This window comes from Hypomesus transpacificus, chromosome 2 (genome assembly GCF_021917145.1).
Source record: "Hypomesus transpacificus isolate Combined female chromosome 2, fHypTra1, whole genome shotgun sequence".
Lineage (NCBI taxonomy): Eukaryota > Metazoa > Chordata > Actinopteri > Osmeriformes > Osmeridae > Hypomesus > Hypomesus transpacificus.
In genome coordinates, this window is record NC_061061.1 from 2,106,976 (window position 1) to 2,127,346 (window position 20,371).

The window sequence follows — 20,371 nt, forward strand, 5'->3', positions numbered from 1 at the left end:
ACAGTTTGAGAGCAGTGTATTCTTCTGGCCAAGTTACTCATCGAATCAAAAACGTAATCAGCAATGCGATGGAAAGTTGAATCTGACTTTTGTCTAGTCTATGTGTCAATGTTTCTACTGTATCCATCCATCAAAAACAATATTTCGGAACATTGGAAAATAAATCTCTTCTGAGACAACATTATAATAGGACAAAGAACTCAAAGCAACAGTGTTTTATTGAGCATCGATTCAGGTCACCCCTGTTGATCGTGAAATAAAATAGAAAATAGAAAAACACAAACAACATACAAGCACAGCTTGAAATTCCCAGATAACACTTGAAGGCCAACCAGTTGGATTTCAGAAGGTGATGTGTAGAACATCCACAGAACAGTTATCCGTCACACATTGGTCTTGTTCTATTCCACTCACAACATATATAGTTAATTATAGAAGTTCTATAAAAAAAAATAGGCATTAGGACCCACACCACAACTTTGCCCTGCATCTGACTGTAACTCAAGTGTTTTTTCTATAGCAGAGTTCACCCCCTGGTGACTTGTTGAGGTACCTCAACTCTACGTGAAAGACAAGAAGCCCTTGATAAACGACTAGGGGATTGGATTTCATGCCACTAAAACAGGCAAAGGTCACTTCAAGGGTTTATGACAACTTGCCCTGCCTGCAAGTTGCATCACCTTACATTTCTAGAACTTTACTTGAAATACTAATAATGCTATACCAGTAACATTTACTCTGTTGTAACGAGTAAAGAGAAAGAAAGAGTAAAATAAACTGATATTAGTTCATGTGTATTATACTGGTCTGTGGTATAACTATGTAGGCAGTGGTGAATATGTTTTGGACTCAAGTTGTAGTACCAACACACGTGAATACTGAATATAAAAACCTACTAAAGAGTTGAAATGCCATGACTGAACTCTTCATGTAGTGTGTTGTGCTATACAGATCACAGCTCAGGCAGTACGTAACATTGCCTGTTCCATCAGAAACCAAGTACCTGAATATCATTACACAAAGATGGTAAAAACCTATATTTTCAACACACATTCCTACATTCTCCCTCACATAATATGAGACTCAACAAATACAGATACAAAATAAAAAATAAAAAAGGTTTTAATACATTTTGAAACTTGGTTCTGTTCCTAACGAAAAAGGATTGACGGCAAAAATCTCCAGATGAACAGCAGCCTTGACAGGCAGTACTCCTCTAAGGACACTCGTCGTCCCAACCATCAAAGTGGGTTTGGCCTGCTTTCTGCATTCATGCCAACTGCTGTTGGCTGAACATGCGTGGCAATGCCTGCAGCTGTGACAAGTCACCACACATCCACATGAAGGTCCCCATGATACTGGTCTGGTTCCTGCTGAACACATCCATCCACAACAGGCTGCCTCCCGACTCAGGCCCGGATTATAAATTTTCTGTGCCCTGGGCAAAAAAGAATCATACAGCCTACACTTCTATACTATTACGTTCTCCTCCATCCACAGCGCTTCAAGTCACGTGACTCCGGCTCGCAGTGTCCGTGCCGTCGAGCTGGCAAGCCGCAAGCGGCATTTGTGCAGGCAGCTACTAGACGACACAAACACCGTTTTGGACGTGATTTAACATCATATTTCGATCGAACGATTTGCAATTAAGTGCTCACGTGGAGGAAAGTAAAGACTGCGTTCATAACATGTTAGTTGACGTTGTCCAGGGCCCCTTGGATGTCATTTGCCCCTGGGCGAGAGCCCAGTTGCCCTAAAGGGTTAATCCGGCCTTGTCTTGACTGAGTCTGTGCATAGGGGTAGGTTTAGGGGCGGATTGTACAGACATGTACTTGTATGTATAAATAAAAAATGGCACTACACCTGAAACTTGTACTTTACCATATCAAGAGACCGCTAAAACTTTAACACCAATTGTCAGCTTCAGAGGAGGGATCGTGTTAGTCTATGGGGCGAACACTAATGTTCAAACCAAACCTATGCCTTGAGTCTGTGTATTGATGGTTTGCATAAGAGGTAACAGGACTGAAGACTGTACATAAAGGCAGAGGATACTGCTTCCTGTGTGAGTTACGATCCTGGAACACCCGCGAAAGAACGTTTGGCTTGAGGCTTCATGGAACAAAACGTTTGCGTTTACAAAAATGTCCGGTCTTACGAAATATTCATTGTGCTTTGTCAGTCTTACTAAGCTCTCGTCATGACCAGTTCACGTCATTCACAAAAGGGAAAGGATGACATCACCAGAGGACAAACTGGTTTGGAAGTCCTGAGTTTCAAACACAAAGCTAAAGCGAAACAGAGTTACTGTTTTTTTCCGACAGAGGCCCCTTATTAGGTTTGGGCCCGTGTTGCCTAACGCTCCAATCGGCCGAGGGCAGAGGTCTCTGGCCCCGCCTCACTGTGGGCACGGAGCATGCTCAGTGCAGCGAGAGGAAGCCGGGGTCGGGCGTGTCCACCAGGATGAGGGTGGTGCGGCTGAGAGACGGCGATGGCCTGGCCAGCCTGAAGGCCGGGTTCAGGGAGAGCAGGGAGGCTCTCCTGCTGCCGCTGCTGCCGCCACCTAGTGGAGGGCAGAGGAAGTCCACGGGCCGGCGGCCCTGCCGGCTGGAGCACCCGGTCGAGGGCAGCCTGGAAGAGGGGGCAGGGGAGCTGGACGCAGCCTGGCCCAGGGGACTGGTCTTGGGGGAGCCCTGGGGACACAGCCCCTGGAGATAGAAGGCATGAGGCACTCTCCCCAGGAGTTCCTTGGTTCTCTGAGTACACTGTGCGGTGAGGAAACAAGAGAGAATGATCACGAAAAGGAAGGAAACGACAGAATCGAGGCTGAATATAAACACATACTCAACTGAGAGACAAAGACAAGACACAGAGAGGGTGGCGTTGATGACAAGCAGAGAAGGTAACGATCGGACGGAAGCGTTATGGAAACGAGCTAACCCGCCAAAAAGAAGCTTCCGCAAAAGGTGAGAAGAAAAGAGTTAGTGAGTGGTCGCACGGTCGGGACCGTTTCTCTGAGACGCTTAATGGAGGCGGAGTTATGACGTCGGCATCCCAGCTAGCACAGGACAGCAGCGTGGTACACAAAACACACAGATGACCAGACCCAGACCAGTCTCTCGCCCTTGGTCTTGCTTCCGTTGAGGGTGTCAGGTAATATAGGCCAGGAGTTGGGTTACCATCGAGTTAGTAAGTTAGCTGAAAGGCCGGCCTTCTTTCTCTACACCGGAGAAGTCGGCCACCCCCCCACCCCACCCCACCCCACCCCAGACAGCAGGAAGGAAGTGTGGAGTTATGCAGATGGAGGGGTGAGAGTCATGTTGCAGGGAGAGTCATGCAGGTGTGGTCAGGTCCCATCACAGCTCAGCGTCACCACTACGCCTCTCCCCTCAGCCAGCGTCCTCACAGCTCATATAGCTACATATACACACACATTATATCTATATAGTACTGTGCCAAAGGTTTTTTTTTTTTTTTTTTACATGAATATCGTCATCCATATTTATTGTCTGCTGTATTTGTGTGTCAGTTTAAAAACAGCATTGTTGAGACGCTGTGTGCAGTCTTTTCATCTGATTATTTATTAAAAGCGTTTTTTTTTGCTTTGACTTCTTATCGGTGCCTAAGCACAGACGAAAACCACTGGTCTACGACCAGCCCGTCTCCCTCCCTCCACCGGCTGTGACCACGGCGGTGAGCTAGGCACGCCGCGGGGAGAGCAGCGGAGCACTGGGACGGGTCAGAGCGGCGCCCCTCGTTCTTACCCTCCTCTTGTGCACATGCGGGAGAGCCCTTTAGGCAGTGCAGGACAGAGCAAAGTCCTGACAGCTGTCTTCCTAGTGGAGGGGAGGATACACATCAGAACTGGGCGTTAACACTGGGCTCCACAAGGGAGGGAAACAAACACACACACACACACTCCTCCTATTGATGTACTTAGGCTGCCCCTCGTACCGTGTTTGCCAAAACACATGCTTCTGGAGTAAGGGAGGAAGATTTAACAACGCTTGAAAGCATTCATCTGAGATTAAACTTGGGGACAAACGGCAAAATCATAATAAAAACAATGTTTTATTTTAGATAGAAAATAGATGCACATTTAAGATATATATTCCAAAAAGAGTAAAAAGAAATAATAGCAAGTCATAACAGTGATAAGTGAATGTGAAAGGTGATTAATCTCAATACGTGACTTGGTATAAAGTGCGGTATATTTCTGAACACCTCAAATGCCAAAATCAACAGTTCTTTGGTGGCAGGATCTTCAAATGTATAGGAACACAAGCCTGACCCAGATTCATATTTACACAGCAACGCATTGGGTCTACAGCCATACAACAAAACACTTAGTGACATTCTGTCAAATCCCTTAACTTACCCTCACCCATGTAACACATTTAAAGAAGTCATCAATGAAAGCTTGTCTGCTCAGCAAAGCACTTGTATAGACTCACAACTAAAGAGGTAGATTAGGTAGGCGGGCAGACACGAGTGGAGACGGTTCAAGTAAACGCTCAGTTAACGGGGGGGGGGGGGGGTTTCCCATCCGTTTGCGTGGACGTCATGAGGGTTCAAGTGCACAGCAACAGCATCCCTCACGTTTAGCAATATGGCACAAGGTCAGGGAGGGCTCTCCGTCTAGGGGCAGGGGGAGGGGGAGGAGGGGGGGGGGGGGGTGGAGGGGGGCTCAGGCAGGGCAGGGCAGGGCGGCACACAGGGCGACTCTGGGGCTACGAGGGAGTGGTTCAGGCTGTGGCCACTAGGTGGCGCCTCCTACCATGTTTGTGTCGTTCTTGGCCATGAAGGGGGGGGGCTCGGCGTCCGGGGGGCCCGCCGGCGGCTCCTCGTCCGGGGGCACGAAGCCTCGCCGATCGATCAGGCTGGAAAACACAGATGTTACAATGCTTTTAAGGGTTTATGGGTTAAGATGTCACAATGCTTTTAAGGGTCTATGGGAGGTGACAGTCCTGCATGGCTGACACAGGGAGCAGTGTCCCTCTCTACTGACCTGGGAGGAAGTGGCCCACACAGGGTGACACAGCAGTTTGTCACCATGCTGTTGTAAGTGTAAGGATTCCCCGTCTCCTCTGGGTCACTCTTACTGGCCCAGGAGCCTTTGATCTGCCCAGGAAACACCCAAACAAGCCAAAAGTAACTACAAGTCCCAAGATCTCTTTGAGGGGTTATAACTCGTCGTCGGCGACGGGCCCAGGGGGCTCTTGGTGGTGTCGGTCATAACTCACGTCTTCGTTGGTGGTGAGGTTGGAGGCCACTAGGTAGGTATGGAAGCCCGAGAGGCCCAGAACAGACCAGATGGAGAAGAAACAGATGACCAGCTCCACCACGGTGCAGACGGGGGCCAAGTCAAGGCCAAGATCACGGCGAGCCAAAACAACATGGTCATCACACAGAGGTCTGGATCGTTTCGAAATCGAGGACGTTTCACAGCGACACGCAAAACTATCATAGGCTGCATCCATTGCACTACGAGCTCAGTAACACCAAAGTGAAGGAAAACGCCACACCCAGCCTGTCCCACGCAATCACAGAGCGTGCGACACACCCGTCTAGCTAGTGACATCATCCCAGTGGGACTCGGGGAGTCGCGCCCGCCTCGGATGAACTGCCATCTGCCTGAAAGCCGTGACTTAAGGCCAGGCAAGCATGTGTGCGGGCAAAGCTTGGGGGCTCATCCTATTAGCAGGGAGTGGGCTTACAACCAGTCTACAGCCAGCATGAAATGCCCCGTCAACACCCTGACCAGTGAACAGATGGGAAATGTGGTGTGGCAGCAGGCGGTGGGAAAGACGCATGTGGTCAATAAGCGGTCCTTGAAACAACGTTTCCGTCCACAGCTACACACAGAGAGGGCATTCACGAGTGCAGTAGATAGGCAATGACGATGGCGTCCAAGTCAAAGCCACTGCAACCAGGTTGAAAATATCTGCTGGTAAATAAAGGATATCTGGAAGGACTCTCCTGGATTGCGGCGACGAGGCCCTTGCCTTCCTGGGAGCCTGTAGGAGAGAGAAGCATCCATCAAACCAATACCACTACGCAATACGGTTCGTTTCATGGAAACACACAAATGCATGTGTGCTGCTAGTGTGTGTGTGTGTGCGCGAGTCGTGTGAGTAAGTGTGTACGTCTAAAGTGTGGATGAGCGGGCGCGTGCGTACGTAGGGTGAGGTGCGTGACGACACAGCCGAAGATGAAGGAGGTGAGGAAAGAGAGAGAGATGATGAAACTGTAGAAGAAGCGGTAGTTGCGTCTGCCGACGCAGTTCCCCACCCAGGGGCAGTGGTGATCGAACCGCTCTGGGGGAAACAGGAGACAAACCAGTCCCAGCACATACGTCAATACGAACAGCAGATAATCAGGAACAAGGAGTGCAGTGTGAGTCGTCAAACAGGTCTTGCGGCAAGAAAGTGTCTGTTGTTTAAGGAACTCCCAACAGCAGAATCGTCTCGACTACAATACTGCATCACACCACAGAGAAGTCCGATAAGGCAACCAAAACAACAACATGGCCTGAGCTTTGTTTACCCGTGTTTACATATGAAACAGGCCACGCCTCTCTTACCAACGCAGTTGTCGCACAGGCTGCAGTGTGAGGTCCGTGGCGGGCGGAACATCTTGCAGGTAAAGCAGTACTTCAGCTTAACAACCTGCTGGTTAATCAGGATTTCCTTGGTACGCGGAGGGGGGCGGTACGTGGAGGAACCCCTGGTGTCTTTAACGAGAGGGGAACAGAGGTACTGGTTATTGTCCCGACATGCACACATGACACGTCACAATCTACACGGAGATCACGTTCCAAGAGGAGCTGTCATACTTTTAAACCAAGACACAGCGCAGAAGAGACAAACATGCTACGTGTTACATGCTCGCTACATCAGCACTGACATCAACATCCATTAGTAATCTTCTTAAGTGGGGCTATTTAGTCAGTAAGCACCGTTTGAAGCACTTTGCTCAAATCAATCCCCAGATGGCAAACACCATGACTCCCTTCTCTTACCTATCTGCTTCTCAATGTCGGCTGCCTCGTCCGGCCTGGCCCGGGGCAGGATGCCCGGGTCCGTAAAGCTCGTCTGGAGCAGTGAGACGATCACAAACACAAATAATACTCCTCCAATCACAGGTATGAACATAGTCAGGTGGGTCACCAGGAACGGACAGCTGCAAATAAAAACAGCGGATGTTGTGAATGCCCTTCTCAAGTACAGTGCCCACTAAACAGTAGCTGGCTTCAAACAACAGGGCTGACCAGAGTGCACTGTGGTACATTTAGGAAGTATTCAGTCGAACACATGACTATAATCTGGTCCACCATAGATATACGTAAAGCTAAGGATATGCTTAACAGTTCTAAAGCTAACGAGGCTTATAAGGACATAGGACAGTGTTTCTAGTTAGCCAGCTATTATAATTGTATTGGTGTAGCTACTCACTCGAACGCAAAGAAAAGGCCACTGGTCACTACGATAAGGCAGAGTGTCAATGGTAGGACCCCAATTTGTTTGGCGAGAATGATCCGTCCGTCGCAATAAAATCGATTCTTGCCTGGAAATACTTCCCATTTCCTTCGAAGCCTGTGCCCATGTTTGTCCGTGGACGGTAGCGTTGATGAAGGTGTTGAAACGAGAGCCCGTGGGTCAATTTGCTGGTACTCACAATTCTTCATCATGATTCCAACAATCCACTAACTTACTGTAGTAGTCCTACCTAGCCTTGCACTAGATTGCAAACAAGAAAGCGACCTCCAGTTTGATCTCTAAAACCATTCTGGAGATGGAACACTAGCTAAGGCAGTGTTAACACATCCTTTGATATTCAATACAAGCCAACCTGGCCAGCTAGCCAGCTAGCTAACCCTAGCTAGCTAACCCTCTCGTCTCGACATCCCCTCGCTGCCTTCCTAACTCGGTTAAAATACGACCTTGTTCTGTTGATTGGCAGCGCCCCTCTACTATTCAGTCGAGCTAGCTAATCTCTGTACAAGTAAATCAATTAATTTTCAATGTTTAATTATCTTTCCTTGTCGGCCACAAACTGTTTACGTTTGCTAGCTCGCTACTAGACTATGTTTAAAAAAAGGTTGACTGTGGGTGAGCTGGCTGGCAGTGTCATTTAACAAACATGATCCGTGACGTGTACACCTGCGCAGTAACTGGATAGAGGGGGTTGGGTGCGAACCAATAAGCCAAAGAGGGATATCACATACCCAACCCACCTATTGAATTAACGCACTTTTTGGGGGGGATAATGTAAACTTTAGTATCCCAGAAATGTTTCGTAAACACTAGCAACAAAGCGTACCGCATTAGCACAAGTACACTGGAAATGTCACTTGTGGTAACTGTAACTGACAACGGGTGCTATGGAAATCTATAACTAAAATACAAACATGGGAAAGCACTAAACCACATTACTCAAAGTAATCCCTTTATTAGATGCTTTCCTTCCACAGCTATTCCACGAAAGGTTTCCAGGATGAAAACATCACAAACAATCCATAGAGTAGATGTCTTCAGCACACATGAGCTTGGAGAGAACCCATCCAAAACGTCCCCTCAGATGTCTGTCGGGTCGTTGCTCAGATGTGATCCCTGAAAGGTTTAATATTATAGGGCTTGCATGAGGCGCACTTAAACATTTACACACAGTGACCACCATGAACAGACTGAAAAGAAATATGTCAAACCTGTGTCTGACTTGTCTGACATCCGAGAGTCACATGTCCTCATCTGTTCCGCTAGCCGTCTTTTCCTTTCCTCCAGTGTGATAAAACGCCCTCTCCGAGAACTCTGTGTTGACAAAAAATAAATAAATTAAACATCTATTAAAGAGGATTTCAAATATACTTTAAAAGAGGTTTACACAGAGAAACATGAAAGGACAAGTTGGTACAGTTCAGAAAGTCTTCAAATGATATGAAACCAAGTAGGCCTACCTTTTTTATTTTCCCACTCAGAACATGTCGTCCTCTCCTGTGAAACTGCACTACACAATCCACCGGGGACGGGCTACCGGTTTTATTAAAACCGAAAAAGCCCTTTATTGCAGAAAGAAGACCCTTTCGTGTGATCTCATTACTGTCTCCATCTTCCTTGCCAGGTGGCAATGTGTCATCCTTAGCCATTAAAACAGCTGCAGGGATGCTGATGTCATGATGGTGCGACATGAACAGCAGGGTCTCTTCAGCAACGAGGTCCACGACGCACTGAACGACGGTCTTGTCCTGAGGATCCAGGGCCGGGCCCAGCCGGACCTCGGAGCCCATCCTCTCCTTGCTACGCTGACGAACACGGCTCGTGATGAACTCCGTGGCCCATGGATCGCGACATGCACCGCACGCACCCTCGTCCCAGCACACTTTGAGCTCCTCGCACCTGGACAGACGGTCAAGTGCGCTGTAGAAAGATTCTAGAGAATAACGGATGAGTCGCGCCTCCATGAGCATCTTGGAACACGACTCCTGAAGCAATCTGTAGATGATCTCCCACATGGCCCTGCAGTTCACTGCGCACACACCGCGGCTGACGTGGGACAGGGGCTGATCCGCAACGCTGCGGTCCTCCATATGGGTGCCTTGGTCGTGGGTAGTTGCAGGGTGAAACTCCTCATCGGAAAAGAGCTGGAACACCTTGTGCGCCACCGTGTTAGCCAGAGCTGCGTTGACAAGCTTGGTTCGAAGCCTCAGAGCGCTCTCCAGCGCCTCCTCGGAGCCACACTTGTCCACCATCTTCTGGTATGTCTGTCTGGCAGCACCATCCAGCTCTTCCTGGGACGGCTGGCGCCACGTCCGCGCCGCGCTAACACTGAGGGTCAGCATCACAGGGCTGGTCAAAAGCTCCACCATGACAGCGTCAAGGAGGTCTCTCTTCGAGTCGGTGGAGCCCTGAAGGCCAATCCACTTGGCTTCTGGAGATTGGCTAAACGGTATGATGTCCAGGACTCTGAGAACGATGTCCTCAGATATGTTTGATGCTGGACAGGACACCAAGGAAGCATCAGCGTCCACTCCGGGAGCAGGTGAGGGAGGGGCATCGTCGAGGTTAACGGCACCTATCCTGCCTGCCACTTTGGACACCTCCAAGGAAATTGAGCTGGCTATCTTTTTCACCATGTGATCTTTGCTTGTGGAAACAGCTTGTCGCAAGCTCTCGTGTGAGCCACTGTAGCTGAGTAACTCCCTGTGGACGCTCTGCGCCACCTCAAAAGTGCAAGACTCGGGCATGACAAGATCTCCACATACAACCACGTCGTTTGGAGAGATCTTCAGCTCATTCAGGACGTCGTCGATGAGATCCACGGCAGTGTCACTCAGGGTACGACTGGACAAGCACGTGTGCAAGTCGCCCCCCTCTGAGTAGATGTTGACGATTAAAGACGACACTATATCCTCAAGTACTTCAACGGGCAGAGAATGTAGATACTCGAGACATGTACATAGGCTTTTAGGAGCCGATATTCCCTGTCCTGGTTTGGGTTGGGCTTCAATGACATAAAACCATGCCGGCTTTTTACAGGTGGTGTCTGGCTCCTCTTGAGCTGAGGAGTCCAAAGGCGTGAGGACACTCATCCCCTGGTCCATGGTGTTGTGGTGGCAGTGTTCAGTCTGCACAGGTGCCTTGACTAGTGATGCAGGCTCCCCTGAGGGGTTCCCTAGTGCACTTCCAGACCAAGGAGGATCTGGCTTCATGGAAAATGCAGGCCACATAACGGGCCCCACATCTACTAAAAGAGACAGACAGAGAGAGGGAGGGAGAGAGAGCAGGACATGGTTTCAGAAAGAAAGAAAGAAAGAGAGAGAGAGAGAGGAGAGAGAGAGAGCGGACAGAGAGAGCGGACAGAGAGAGAGAGAGAGAGCGAGAGAGAGAGAGAGAGAGAGAGAGAGAGAGAGAGAGAGAGAGAGAGCGGACAGAGAGAGTGGAGAGAGAGAGAGAGAGAGCGGAGAGAGAGTGGGAGGGAGGGAAAGAAAGAGAGATAGGAGACAGGGAGAAAGTTGTGAATATCTCACTCCGACATATACTGTTATATTTACTTCACAAAATCAAAAGCAGAAACAGCTGCGAGGTTTTTCCTTATGTCTCATGCAAATAGAACTTGGTTCTTTAACTTTTCTTTTTGATACGTTTATATGAAATGTAGTACTACGCAGTTATGAACGAAGTGTTGACTGCAGCAGCTTTAAATAGCTTCGCATTGATTTGCTTGTATTGTAACAAATTCGATTTTTAAGTGAGAGAAAAAAAAACGGAACTACAAACTCGGAGAAGCCGTTGGTAATAATACTTTCGCAATTTTGCGGCCAAACAACGACTGAGGCGTGACTACGATGTCGCCCACTGTCACACAGACGTGTTATTATTTTGAGATGAGACCTGTGGTATTCTTGTAGTCATTATACCTCACAAATAAAGTCCTCTGTATGACAAGCAGTCACGGCGGATGGATGAAGAAAGAAGTGGGCGGTAAATCCCCTCAGAGTAAATGTTTGCAGTTACAATTTGATAATATCGATATTATGTCGTCATAGAGAACTATACGTGCAATGCGTAACAAATCGACGCTCGATATAAGACAACTTCTCTAAATTAATCTGTTTGGGGGTCAGAGCCTACTGCGTCCTAGTCAAAACCAGTGTAGAATTGCCCGTAGGCACGAAAGCATTATCCCATATCAACCTAAATTAGATGACAAAGGCGAATTATTTCGGGGGATTTTCTAGAAGGGACATAGCCTATAAACAGGGTACAAAACTACTATTAAAAAAACGAAATCAGAATCCTTTACATTTCATTTGTACGTTGTCACTGTTTACACACCTGTTTTTTGTGTTGAAGTGTGGGGCGAGTGATCCAGTTGCAAAGAGCCCATCACAGACTGAGTCACGAGGTTACAGAGGTGGGGAGAGGCAGCCTCCCTGCTCCCTGTGACCTTCTCAGTCTGCCCACCTGATGTCTGAAGCAGGTCACACAGTCTAGAACCCTGACGCTCCATCTCCTCTGACGCAGACAGGAAGAGGTCTGCCACACTGAAATGATCCATCCACTTGTTCACTAATTTCTCTACAGTGGATCGCAGTAGGAGCACGGAAGGTGCTGACAGCTTTTGCTCCAAGTCTCCTTCACAGATACTTCCATCGCGTGTCACCTTCTCTAAAGCCTGAGCACGGCTGGAGAAATGATCTCGAGTCTGTGGCGGCTCGATCACATCCCCCCCCAAAACTCTCTTATCCCAATCCTTCCTATCGCCCATCGCAGGGGATGACACCTCCGCGTCGACTCTCTGTCCAACCATCACGTCCTCGGGAATATGGGGGGACGGAGTCGCCAAGACATCAGAGGTTAGAGTTGTGGAGTGTGACCTGCATTCCTTTTTCATGTTCAGCGGTGCCCCCCGCGGGCCCTGTGCCTTGAACGTGGCCAGCTTCGGGAGCGTGCCTCTGGACTTGCCCCAATCGGCCGTGGAAGCACGCGGGACGGGAGAGGCGTCCGGGGTGAGCCATCCAGGGGGTGCGTTTGATTCGGTATCGAGGGCGGTCGTACTCGTGTGCTTGAACATGGCCTGAGAAAGGGAAGAGGACACACGGTCGAAGGTCCTGGGTTCATACTGAACGATGGGAGTTCCTTGGGCTTTGAGCACTCGGAGGATATCTTCAACCATGTGATGAGTGTCACACACAGCCTCTGCTTGTTCTGTTGAGTTATACAAACGCTCCTGACTTGACAACCGTTGAACCTCGTAAACGTAATTTCCGACTACTTTGTCTGAAACGATGTCGGCCTGTGACCCACATGAGTCTGTAAGAAGGGACTTTGATGACAATGGCTGGGGAGGGATCGCGATGCACACCTCACTCTGACCTGAGTATAAAGCTGTTTTGCAGGCAGAGTTGAGGACAGATACTGGGACAGTTTCAACTGTATTTTTCTCTGAGTTCAAGTTGATCCGTTTTTCCTGTTTGGTAATGTCTTCTAGCTTCTCTAAAGCAGTTTCAACAATGCCAAGGATGAGGACATCCTCCACCTCTTTGTTGATCTTCCCTGGCTGGACGAGGCCCTGTCCGATTGTTAAAATATTCTCTTTGATCTTCTCAAACACTCTGTAAGAAACCCTGGCTGCCTCTCGCCTTGGATCTGACTCCAAAGGAAGCTGTGGACAGTCTCCTGGACTCTGTGAGGCTGTATCGCTCATCTGACTTCCACATTTCTCTGATTGGGTGCCTCGAGGGATTGGCGTCATTTTGTGTTCGTTTTTGGCGGGATCGTTTGTGCATTCGGCTGTGTCCTCCTCGATGTGACGCAAGATACCGCCGACCATGTTGTCAGCGTAAGACCCAGTCGCTGAGGTTTCCCTTGACGGATGGCATGAGCGGGCATACCTTGAGGAGAACTGTCCACCCAGCAGTTTGCCGCCCGAGCTGACGTCTTCATCTGCCCGCTGGATTTCTAGTCTCAATCCACAGGAGACACAACACAGAGCTTCACTGCTGGTCCTGGGGTCACAGGAACAGGAAGTTGACGACCGGCTGGACGATTGAACGCTAGCCTTGGAATCCTCAACTGCTGAGACGACTTTCACTTTGTCCTTGGCAATTATAGAGCACACCCTTTCCAGCATGTCATCAACCAGTTCTTTGGACAATAAGTCAATTCTGGAAAAACTTGGGAGGTATTTGTTTTGGCTGGGGCATGTCTCTCTAGCCAGACTGTTTGAATCACTGGAACTTTCAGTCATCGCTTGTACCTGGCTGGTTATATGTGCCTGTGAACCGAACTGTACAATACTGCCCTCTGCTGTCAATGCGGCCCTCGCACTCTTGGTCAGGGTGCATGCGTTGTCAAAGTTATCCTCTCCGACATTTCTGTATAGAGCCTCTTCAGTTTCAGTGTGTGTCATTTCAGTACAGTTCCTCTTTGCAATGACAGCATTCACTGACTTCCAAATGACCTCCCATATGATCCTCTCAGCCTCTTTTATGAGGCCGGGATTCAGTAACTCAGAGGTGGGGCTGCTGGGAGATGTTGACCTCCTTCTGTCCTCCTGCTCTCCAGAGAAGCGCTCCACACACAGACTGGATGCTACCTCGCGGTCCACAGAGAGAGACACCGGGTGCTGACGGTCAAGGACGTCCAGTGGGGATTCCTCAGAGGCAGTGTCGTTCTTCTTCATGGCAGGAGGTCTGGACTCAAAACTCTGCAGGGCCGGGATTAGAATTCCATTCACTTCCTTCACGACTACTGTCACAATGTTCCCGACAATGGAGTAGAAGCAATCAGCGGAAACCTGTTCAAATGAAACAGATGACAAGTGTGAGCCTAACGTCGAATGCCGAGGCATTTAAACACGATTAGGCACAATTAGAACTTTCGTTAAGTCTACAGATAAGCAAATGCATGTTTGGCAGAGTTAAGTTAAGGACAGAACCAATATAATGAGTAAACTATTTGTTTTAACTTACAGATGTCTTAGATTGTCCCTCCATATGGTCCACCTCCCTGCAATACATGAATAAGAATGAGGTCATGAAAAAACTTGGAACTAGAAACATTTGGTTTATTACATTCTGGCTCAATTTGTAATCTTAAAAATGATGCACAACAGTTGGAGTCACCTCTTAGAATGTTGCAGGGTGGTGTGTAAGTGGTTACTGGAATGCTCAGTGGAGTCCTTGTGTACTTCACTACCACATTTTGCCAACACAGATAAATCAGATTTTGTCCGAGACACTTCGGGACATGCTGGTAAAAAGTACACATTAAAATCAACTGTTTTAATAATTGACTGCCATTTAAATTAGTTCATGACCTCTTGGTGTGTGTTACACTCACATTTAATGTTAGTGGGAAGAAAAATGGATGTATCATTGCTCACGTAATCAGTCATATTATCACCAAATCCAGAGTGTCTCTAAAATGACAAACATCCAATCTTGATTATGTTTATCCACAGCTAACCTGCTTCTATACCAGCAGGTTATAGATGTCAACTTAACAGACCTTTATTTGGGGCAGTGGCTTTAGCTTGGTGAGTGTTGGCCTTCTCGCCACCTGGTCGATGTCCGTCACTTGGAATGATAAAACACAACCCACCGTCGGTCCAGTGTGTTCATACAGTGAGGGTCATGTTGCGATGGTGAGGTCAATCATTAGTGTCTCACAGGATCTGCTCTTTTCCTCTTGCAGAATGGTGTTCCTCACATTGGTCAGATGGCCACTCATCTCAGAGACGGGCTCAAGCAGGCGTTGCAGTTTCTCAACCGTCCGACTTTTGCACACTCTCTGTTTCTGGAAGTCAAAACACTTCATAGTAGTCACTGACAAAATTGAACGAGGTATTTTGAAAGGCATGTTTAAGGTTAACGATCCCTTTAAGGTCATTTGTCTGAACTGGAAGAGAGAGCAAATGGGGGAGCGTGGACAACCTTTTTATCTTGCTCTTCTTGGGAAGCTTTCGACTTCAGTCTCTCCAGCCTCATCTCCCTCTGCACTTCGGCAATCACCTCCTTCAGCATGTTACGTCTCTTCGTTCTGCATGCCTTCAAACATGAACAAGCTGTTTAGTCTGAAATATTCATGACATCTTCCAGATTTCTTTGAATGTTTGGTTCCTCTTTGGCCTCACCTTCTCAGATCTGCTTAGAAAGTGCTTACATTCACTGCTGTAGAAGGCACTTTGGGTGTGGATCTTTGGCAGCTGTATACGAGAACAGTCTCCTGTCCCTATTAGTCTCTCTGGCCTAGGTAGGAGGAACCTCCACATAGTCAAACGGACACATACTTCTAAACCAGTCTGTTTTACCTTCCTCTTAATCTCTACCCCTCAGACCTATGCTTACATTATTTCACCCCTCACTCACTTGTTGTCGGCTTTACGGAACTTCAGTGTAAACACGCCTCTGCCCTCAAACAGAATCCACTCCATCACATCTGTTATGGGAACGTCCGAGGACAGCTTCCCGTCTTTCTGCATGAACAGAAGCATCCTGACCAGCTCCTTCTGGCAAAACAACACATGGGAAAATACATGTTTACAGTCTATCAACACCCTATTCGTCAAACCATTAATTTGATCTTTTGATATTGAAACTTGATTACCTGCTCAGCTCTAAACCTGTGGTCCCAATCCAGCTGGACCTCAGCCAGGTAGTTCCTGTACTTGTTGAATTCCTTCATAGAACAAATCACCTAAATATACACAACATGTAATTTAGATGTGGTTCTGATTCTATGTGTATTGTGTTTTCTTGATTCGTTCCAAATTGTAATTTTTCAAGGAGTGTTGATGTCTGACTTTGTCATCTTTGGTTATGAATCCATTTGTAAGGAGATGCTCGTGAATGTCTCTGCGGTTCATGTATGTCTTCAAGTTTGGGTCATTTAGGTTGTTGTACAAAGAGGGCAGTTTGTAGCCATTGGGGTCAGTCAGATCAAATCCTCCCTTTGGTTGGACAAGCTGTTCCACATGTAAATAAAATAGGGCGAAATTGTGCTTGAGAAATAATTGTTGAGTACCATTATCAGAATTACAAACAGTTTTATATTTTATTGAAAACCTCCAGCAAAAAAAACAAAAAAAAAACAAGAATAAACTTGTTTTCCAATCTCAGCACTCACCCTTTGGCAGAGGCCAGATGTGTGAAAAATAGTTGGGACTCCTGTTTGGTTCAAAGGTATCTTTCCGCACAGTGACAGATTTGGGCTTGAGGAACTTGGAGGATTCATGATTTCACCATTCTAAAATACAGAAACATGGACAGCAGACAGTACAGTAGGCAAAATGACTGATGGTTTAAAAACAGATAGGTGGGTACAGTAGATTTTAGTTTTTATTAAAAATCTATACTTTTGAAAAACAGATCGATACCGTATATTTTATTAAGTCTTTACCATTACGCAAAATGTAAGCTACTGCATGACACAATTAATTCACTAATTAAACAACTAGTAGCGCCTAGCATTTATGTCTCAGGCGTCGCCAGTACTACTACTGCACTAGCTAAGCTAGCTATCTTGTGGTTATGCAGGATACTGTAGTACAGTTGTAAGCACATACATCTTTGTAAGTACCTTTGGATCCCCTAGGGCATGTTCCAGGCTTTCATATCGTTGAAATGTCATGTACTCTGAAATCTTAACAGTTTGCTAATGTGAGAACGTTTGCTGGCTATCTTATAAGCAACGCTGCTAGCTAAATAATTCGTCAAACTTCATGAAAATCCTTCGTTGTTATGGCAACAGGAACTGAACGTATTTATAAAAACTGGCCTGCCTTTGACTGTACTGTAGCTACTTGAGTGAGCATCGAGCACGGAGCATCCAGTGCATTAGACAGACACGGTATCTATTTTTTAACATAATAGTTTCAGTGAACATTTCAACAAGTCAAAGCAACCAGTTAACTACCCCAAAATGAACGGAATTATTCAAATGTGTTTATTGACAAAGTGCATTGGCTACAATAACAGGATATCAATTTAACCCTGTGGAACATTATTTGTGCCTTCACATACAACCAAAAGTCTATTTAACACATGTATCTTGTAAAGACACCTGCATATACTAATAACACCCACCACCATGGTTCCTTAATGGATAAATACAATGATATGACATTCCTCTTCAAAATACATTCTAATGGTAACTACAGCATGCCCTCGTCATAACCGTGAAAATAATGTGACCCTAACTTGTATAGGAAGGGTCACAGAGTCCAGTGCAGTGCAGTAATTCAGGTCCACGGCAAGAAGTTACAGTGCAGTGCCAGGCCAAGCAACCAGTAGGAGATGTAGTATCCCACGATGCATTGCGTGGTTGGGGAACATGTTCTCCAGTGAGGCATTAGTGCAAGGATGGGGTTATGAGGCGCAAGACTCCTGGAGGAAGTGGAGTTGGCTGCCCTGTACTGTTGCTGCCTCTTGGATGAGGAAGATGTGCTTCGTCGGAGGAGAGGCTCGTTGAGGATGAGAAGCTGAGCGCTGACCCAGAACGGTACCGGAGAGGATGAGGACAAAAACCGGGTCAACACCTGCAGAGATGAAATTCCAGAGAATGATAAACGACCATACCGACAGCATTTTATAAACCCCCTAAAGTCAACACTTGAGTGGGTTATTTTTCTTTTCATGCTTTAGAGTTCTACATTAACCAAAAAAATTGTTAGGTTGTATAGTTATAAAAACATTTACATTTATGCATTTATGCATTTAGCAGACGCTTTTATCCAAAGTGACCTCCAAGAGAGAGCTTTACAAAAGAGTATAGGTCACTGATCATAACAACGAAGTAGTCCCAAACATTGCAAGCAGCCAAACATGAGGCATACATTGTGAAAAACTAAACATACTCGATATTATAGGTTTATTCCAAGCCTTACCTGAACATGCATGCAGAATGCTCCAAACACCAGAAGCACAGTGGCGTGCACTATGTACACAAACACTCTGGGGTTGTAGAACCCAGGTGTGGGTTTGTCTGATCGTAGATACATGCCCCCGTACCACAGCCCCAGTCTCAGACACAGGTCCGTGTTAGCGTGGTAGTACATGTAGGCAGCCGCGGAGCCCAGGGTCGCCATGGGTAACGCCAGCAGGAAGTTGGGGATCTGCTTGACCTGGAAGTAGCGCAGAAAGCCCACATCCCAGTACACATCCTGGATGTGAGAGTAGAGGAGGGGGACAGGGCGTAGGCACCACAGGGGCGGGGGAGCGTTCTCGTCGGGGACCCTGTAGCCTTTAGACTCGGCCAGCGCCAGGAGAACGGCGGGCATCTGTTGCGGGGAGAGGGAGGGGGTGCAGAACGTCCTGTACCCATAGTACTGGAATGCAAAGAAAGGAAGAGCGATGAGCCCCGTGCCCAGCACAGCTGTGAACAGCAGACGGACGGAAACCCAAGTGTAGTAGAAGACTCGGCCGTTTCCTGCCGCGGTTTGACGATGTGCGCGGATTTGGGACAGCGCCTGTTGCAGAGGCAGATACAGCAGGAATCCTACGTTCACAAGACCGTTTGCGCGTGAGGCTGTGGCTATTCCAAGGGCCAGACACGCTCTGAGGGTGAACCCTTTCTCCAGGAGAAAGAGGCCACCGAAAGTGAGAGCAGCAAACAGGCTCTCGGAATATCCCGCCATCATAAAGACGTTAGCAGGCGTCAGACAGTAAAGCAGACTGGACACAAGGGCGAGACGTCTGTCCTGTAGGACTACTCGACCGAGCGCGTACAGCGCTACCGCGCTCAGCAGGAAGAGGGCGCTGTTGCCTAGAGCCACAGCCAGCAGCAGACGCCCCCTCATAGTCAACCAGCTGCTGAGCGGCCACAGTGTTTCTGCCAGCCCCCGCAGTACCACAGGGAGCAGGGGGAAGAAGGCAAAGTTGTGCTCGTACTGGTAGCCCCTCTCAGCGATGAAGAGGTAATGTTCCGCATCCCAGCGGGAGAGGCCGCCAAATAACCATTCCACTGCAGGGTCCAGGAAGCGCGGTTCCTCTGCCCGCGGAGGGCTGAATGCATCAGCATCGTGATCTGGAATCGCTGCATTAAGTAGAGCCTGAAAAAAGCAGATGAAAATGAAATAGAGACACGAGTTGGCTTTCACACAAGTCAGATAGGCTCGTGTAAGCGACAGTAGCCTACATTATTTATTAACATTTTAGAAAAGTAATGAAATGGGACTGGGCATGTACTACAACAGCATTGTTAAATAAGCAATTACAGGCTTACAACAAAGACTAAAATATGGAGATCTAACCTGTAACAATAACGAAACGCCCCGAGAGAAGGTGGCGAACTGCAGGACGGTGCTTACATCCATTGTTATGATAAGACTGCATCTCTTTACCCTAGCTATCCATCATAATAACAAGCTAAGCCTGTAGGACAAATTCATCATCCTTGCGTTTTATATTATGGTCGCTGTATCCTACTTCTCAATGGAAAACGGTTATTTCATTTGATAGATTCGTTTCTTAGCTAATGAAATGATGAATCCTTTCCTTATGAACCGGTTAATAGCACACTTCGCAGTTCATTTACTTCCGGTGGAATCGTTCGAGTGGTTTTCAGCATAAAAGCCCTTGCGCAAAAATCACAGCGATGGCAAAACAGGACATTTTTCGATTGCGTTTTTGCTAATGCATACCTTAACGGTTCAACCCATTATAGTTCAACTCATTATATGGTCTCTCTGGACTACCAATATAACGCACCCCCCAATCTCATCCAAGAGGGTCCCAAAACCGTCCATAATGACTGAAGTCTGTAGTAATCTCCAACCAAGCCAACAACGCGTTATCAATCCCTACCTTCTTCCATCGAAAACAAGACGAGGACTTGATCTCATGACCTCATCCTGAGGTATCGTTTCCACT

At 47.5% G+C, this 20,371-nt stretch overlaps 3 protein-coding genes across 5 annotated transcripts; all 3 read right to left on the reverse strand.

Moving 5' to 3' along the window:
* Positions 1–200: 200 nt before the first annotated feature.
* Positions 201–8,138, reverse strand: zdhhc18a (zinc finger DHHC-type palmitoyltransferase 18a). Of its 3 annotated transcripts, none has more exons than XM_047034681.1 (10): positions 7,455–8,138; positions 7,022–7,182; positions 6,584–6,733; positions 6,180–6,317; positions 5,966–6,017; positions 5,244–5,346; positions 5,009–5,121; positions 4,778–4,880; positions 3,765–3,832; positions 2,454–2,765 (listed from the first exon to the last, which is right to left on the reverse strand). In XM_047034681.1, the coding sequence occupies exons 1-10, from the start codon at positions 7,688–7,690 to the stop codon at positions 2,564–2,566; spliced, it is 1,326 nt and encodes a 441-aa protein (XP_046890637.1). In that variant the 5' UTR covers positions 7,691–8,138; the 3' UTR covers positions 2,454–2,563. The 3 variants fall into 3 exon arrangements, with proteins under 3 accessions (XP_046890654.1, XP_046890637.1, XP_046890644.1); XM_047034688.1 differs by having other exon boundaries at positions 2,678–2,765; positions 3,765–3,836; positions 7,455–8,137; XM_047034698.1 differs by lacking the exon at positions 3,765–3,832 and having other exon boundaries at positions 201–2,765.
* Positions 8,139–8,505: 367 nt separating this feature from the next.
* On the reverse strand, positions 8,506–16,187 carry LOC124475535. The gene is made up of 7 exons (XM_047032233.1): positions 16,110–16,187; positions 15,872–16,011; positions 15,637–15,751; positions 11,835–14,298; positions 8,957–10,743; positions 8,708–8,810; positions 8,506–8,612 (listed from the first exon to the last, which is right to left on the reverse strand). The coding sequence occupies exons 1-7, from the start codon at positions 16,185–16,187 to the stop codon at positions 8,506–8,508; spliced, it is 4,794 nt and encodes a 1,597-aa protein (XP_046888189.1).
* Positions 16,188–17,159: 972 nt separating this feature from the next.
* On the reverse strand, positions 17,160–20,025 carry pigv (phosphatidylinositol glycan anchor biosynthesis, class V). The gene is made up of 3 exons (XM_047036398.1): positions 19,753–20,025; positions 18,388–19,551; positions 17,160–18,039 (listed from the first exon to the last, which is right to left on the reverse strand). Exons 1-3 carry the CDS (start codon positions 19,813–19,815, stop codon positions 17,743–17,745), a joined length of 1,524 nt encoding a protein of 507 aa, XP_046892354.1. The 5' UTR covers positions 19,816–20,025; the 3' UTR covers positions 17,160–17,742.
* Positions 20,026–20,371: the final 346 nt, after the last annotated feature.

Excerpts from the sequence above, each read along its gene's own strand:
- LOC124475535 (XM_047032233.1), bottom strand. The coding sequence starts at position 16,187 with ATGAAGGAATTCAACAAGTACAGGAACTACCTGGCTGAGGTCCAGCTG. Across the intron at positions 15,752-15,871 it reads TTCCGTAAAGCCGACAACAA|GCCAGAGAGACTAATAGGGA; the intron begins GTGAGTGAGGGG and ends CCTCCTACCTAG. Across the intron at positions 14,299-15,636 it reads TTCTAAGCAGATCTGAGAAG|GTTTCCGCTGATTGCTTCTA; the intron begins GTGAGGCCAAAG and ends TCATTTGAACAG.
- zdhhc18a (XM_047034698.1), bottom strand. The coding sequence starts at position 7,690 with ATGATGAAGAATTGTGAGTACCAGCAAATTGACCCACGGGCTCTCGTT. Across the intron at positions 6,734-7,021 it reads CGACATTGAGAAGCAGATAG|ACACCAGGGGTTCCTCCACG; the intron begins GTAAGAGAAGGG and ends CTCTCGTTAAAG. Across the intron at positions 6,318-6,583 it reads CCTGTGCGACAACTGCGTTG|AGCGGTTCGATCACCACTGC; the intron begins GTAAGAGAGGCG and ends TGTTTCCCCCAG.
- pigv (XM_047036398.1), bottom strand. The coding sequence starts at position 19,815 with ATGGATGTAAGCACCGTCCTGCAGTTCGCCACCTTCTCTCGGGGCGTT. Across the intron at positions 19,552-19,752 it reads GCGTTTCGTTATTGTTACAG|GCTCTACTTAATGCAGCGAT; the intron begins GTTAGATCTCCA and ends TGCTTTTTTCAG. Across the intron at positions 18,040-18,387 it reads CATTCTGCATGCATGTTCAG|GTGTTGACCCGGTTTTTGTC; the intron begins GTAAGGCTTGGA and ends TCATCTCTGCAG.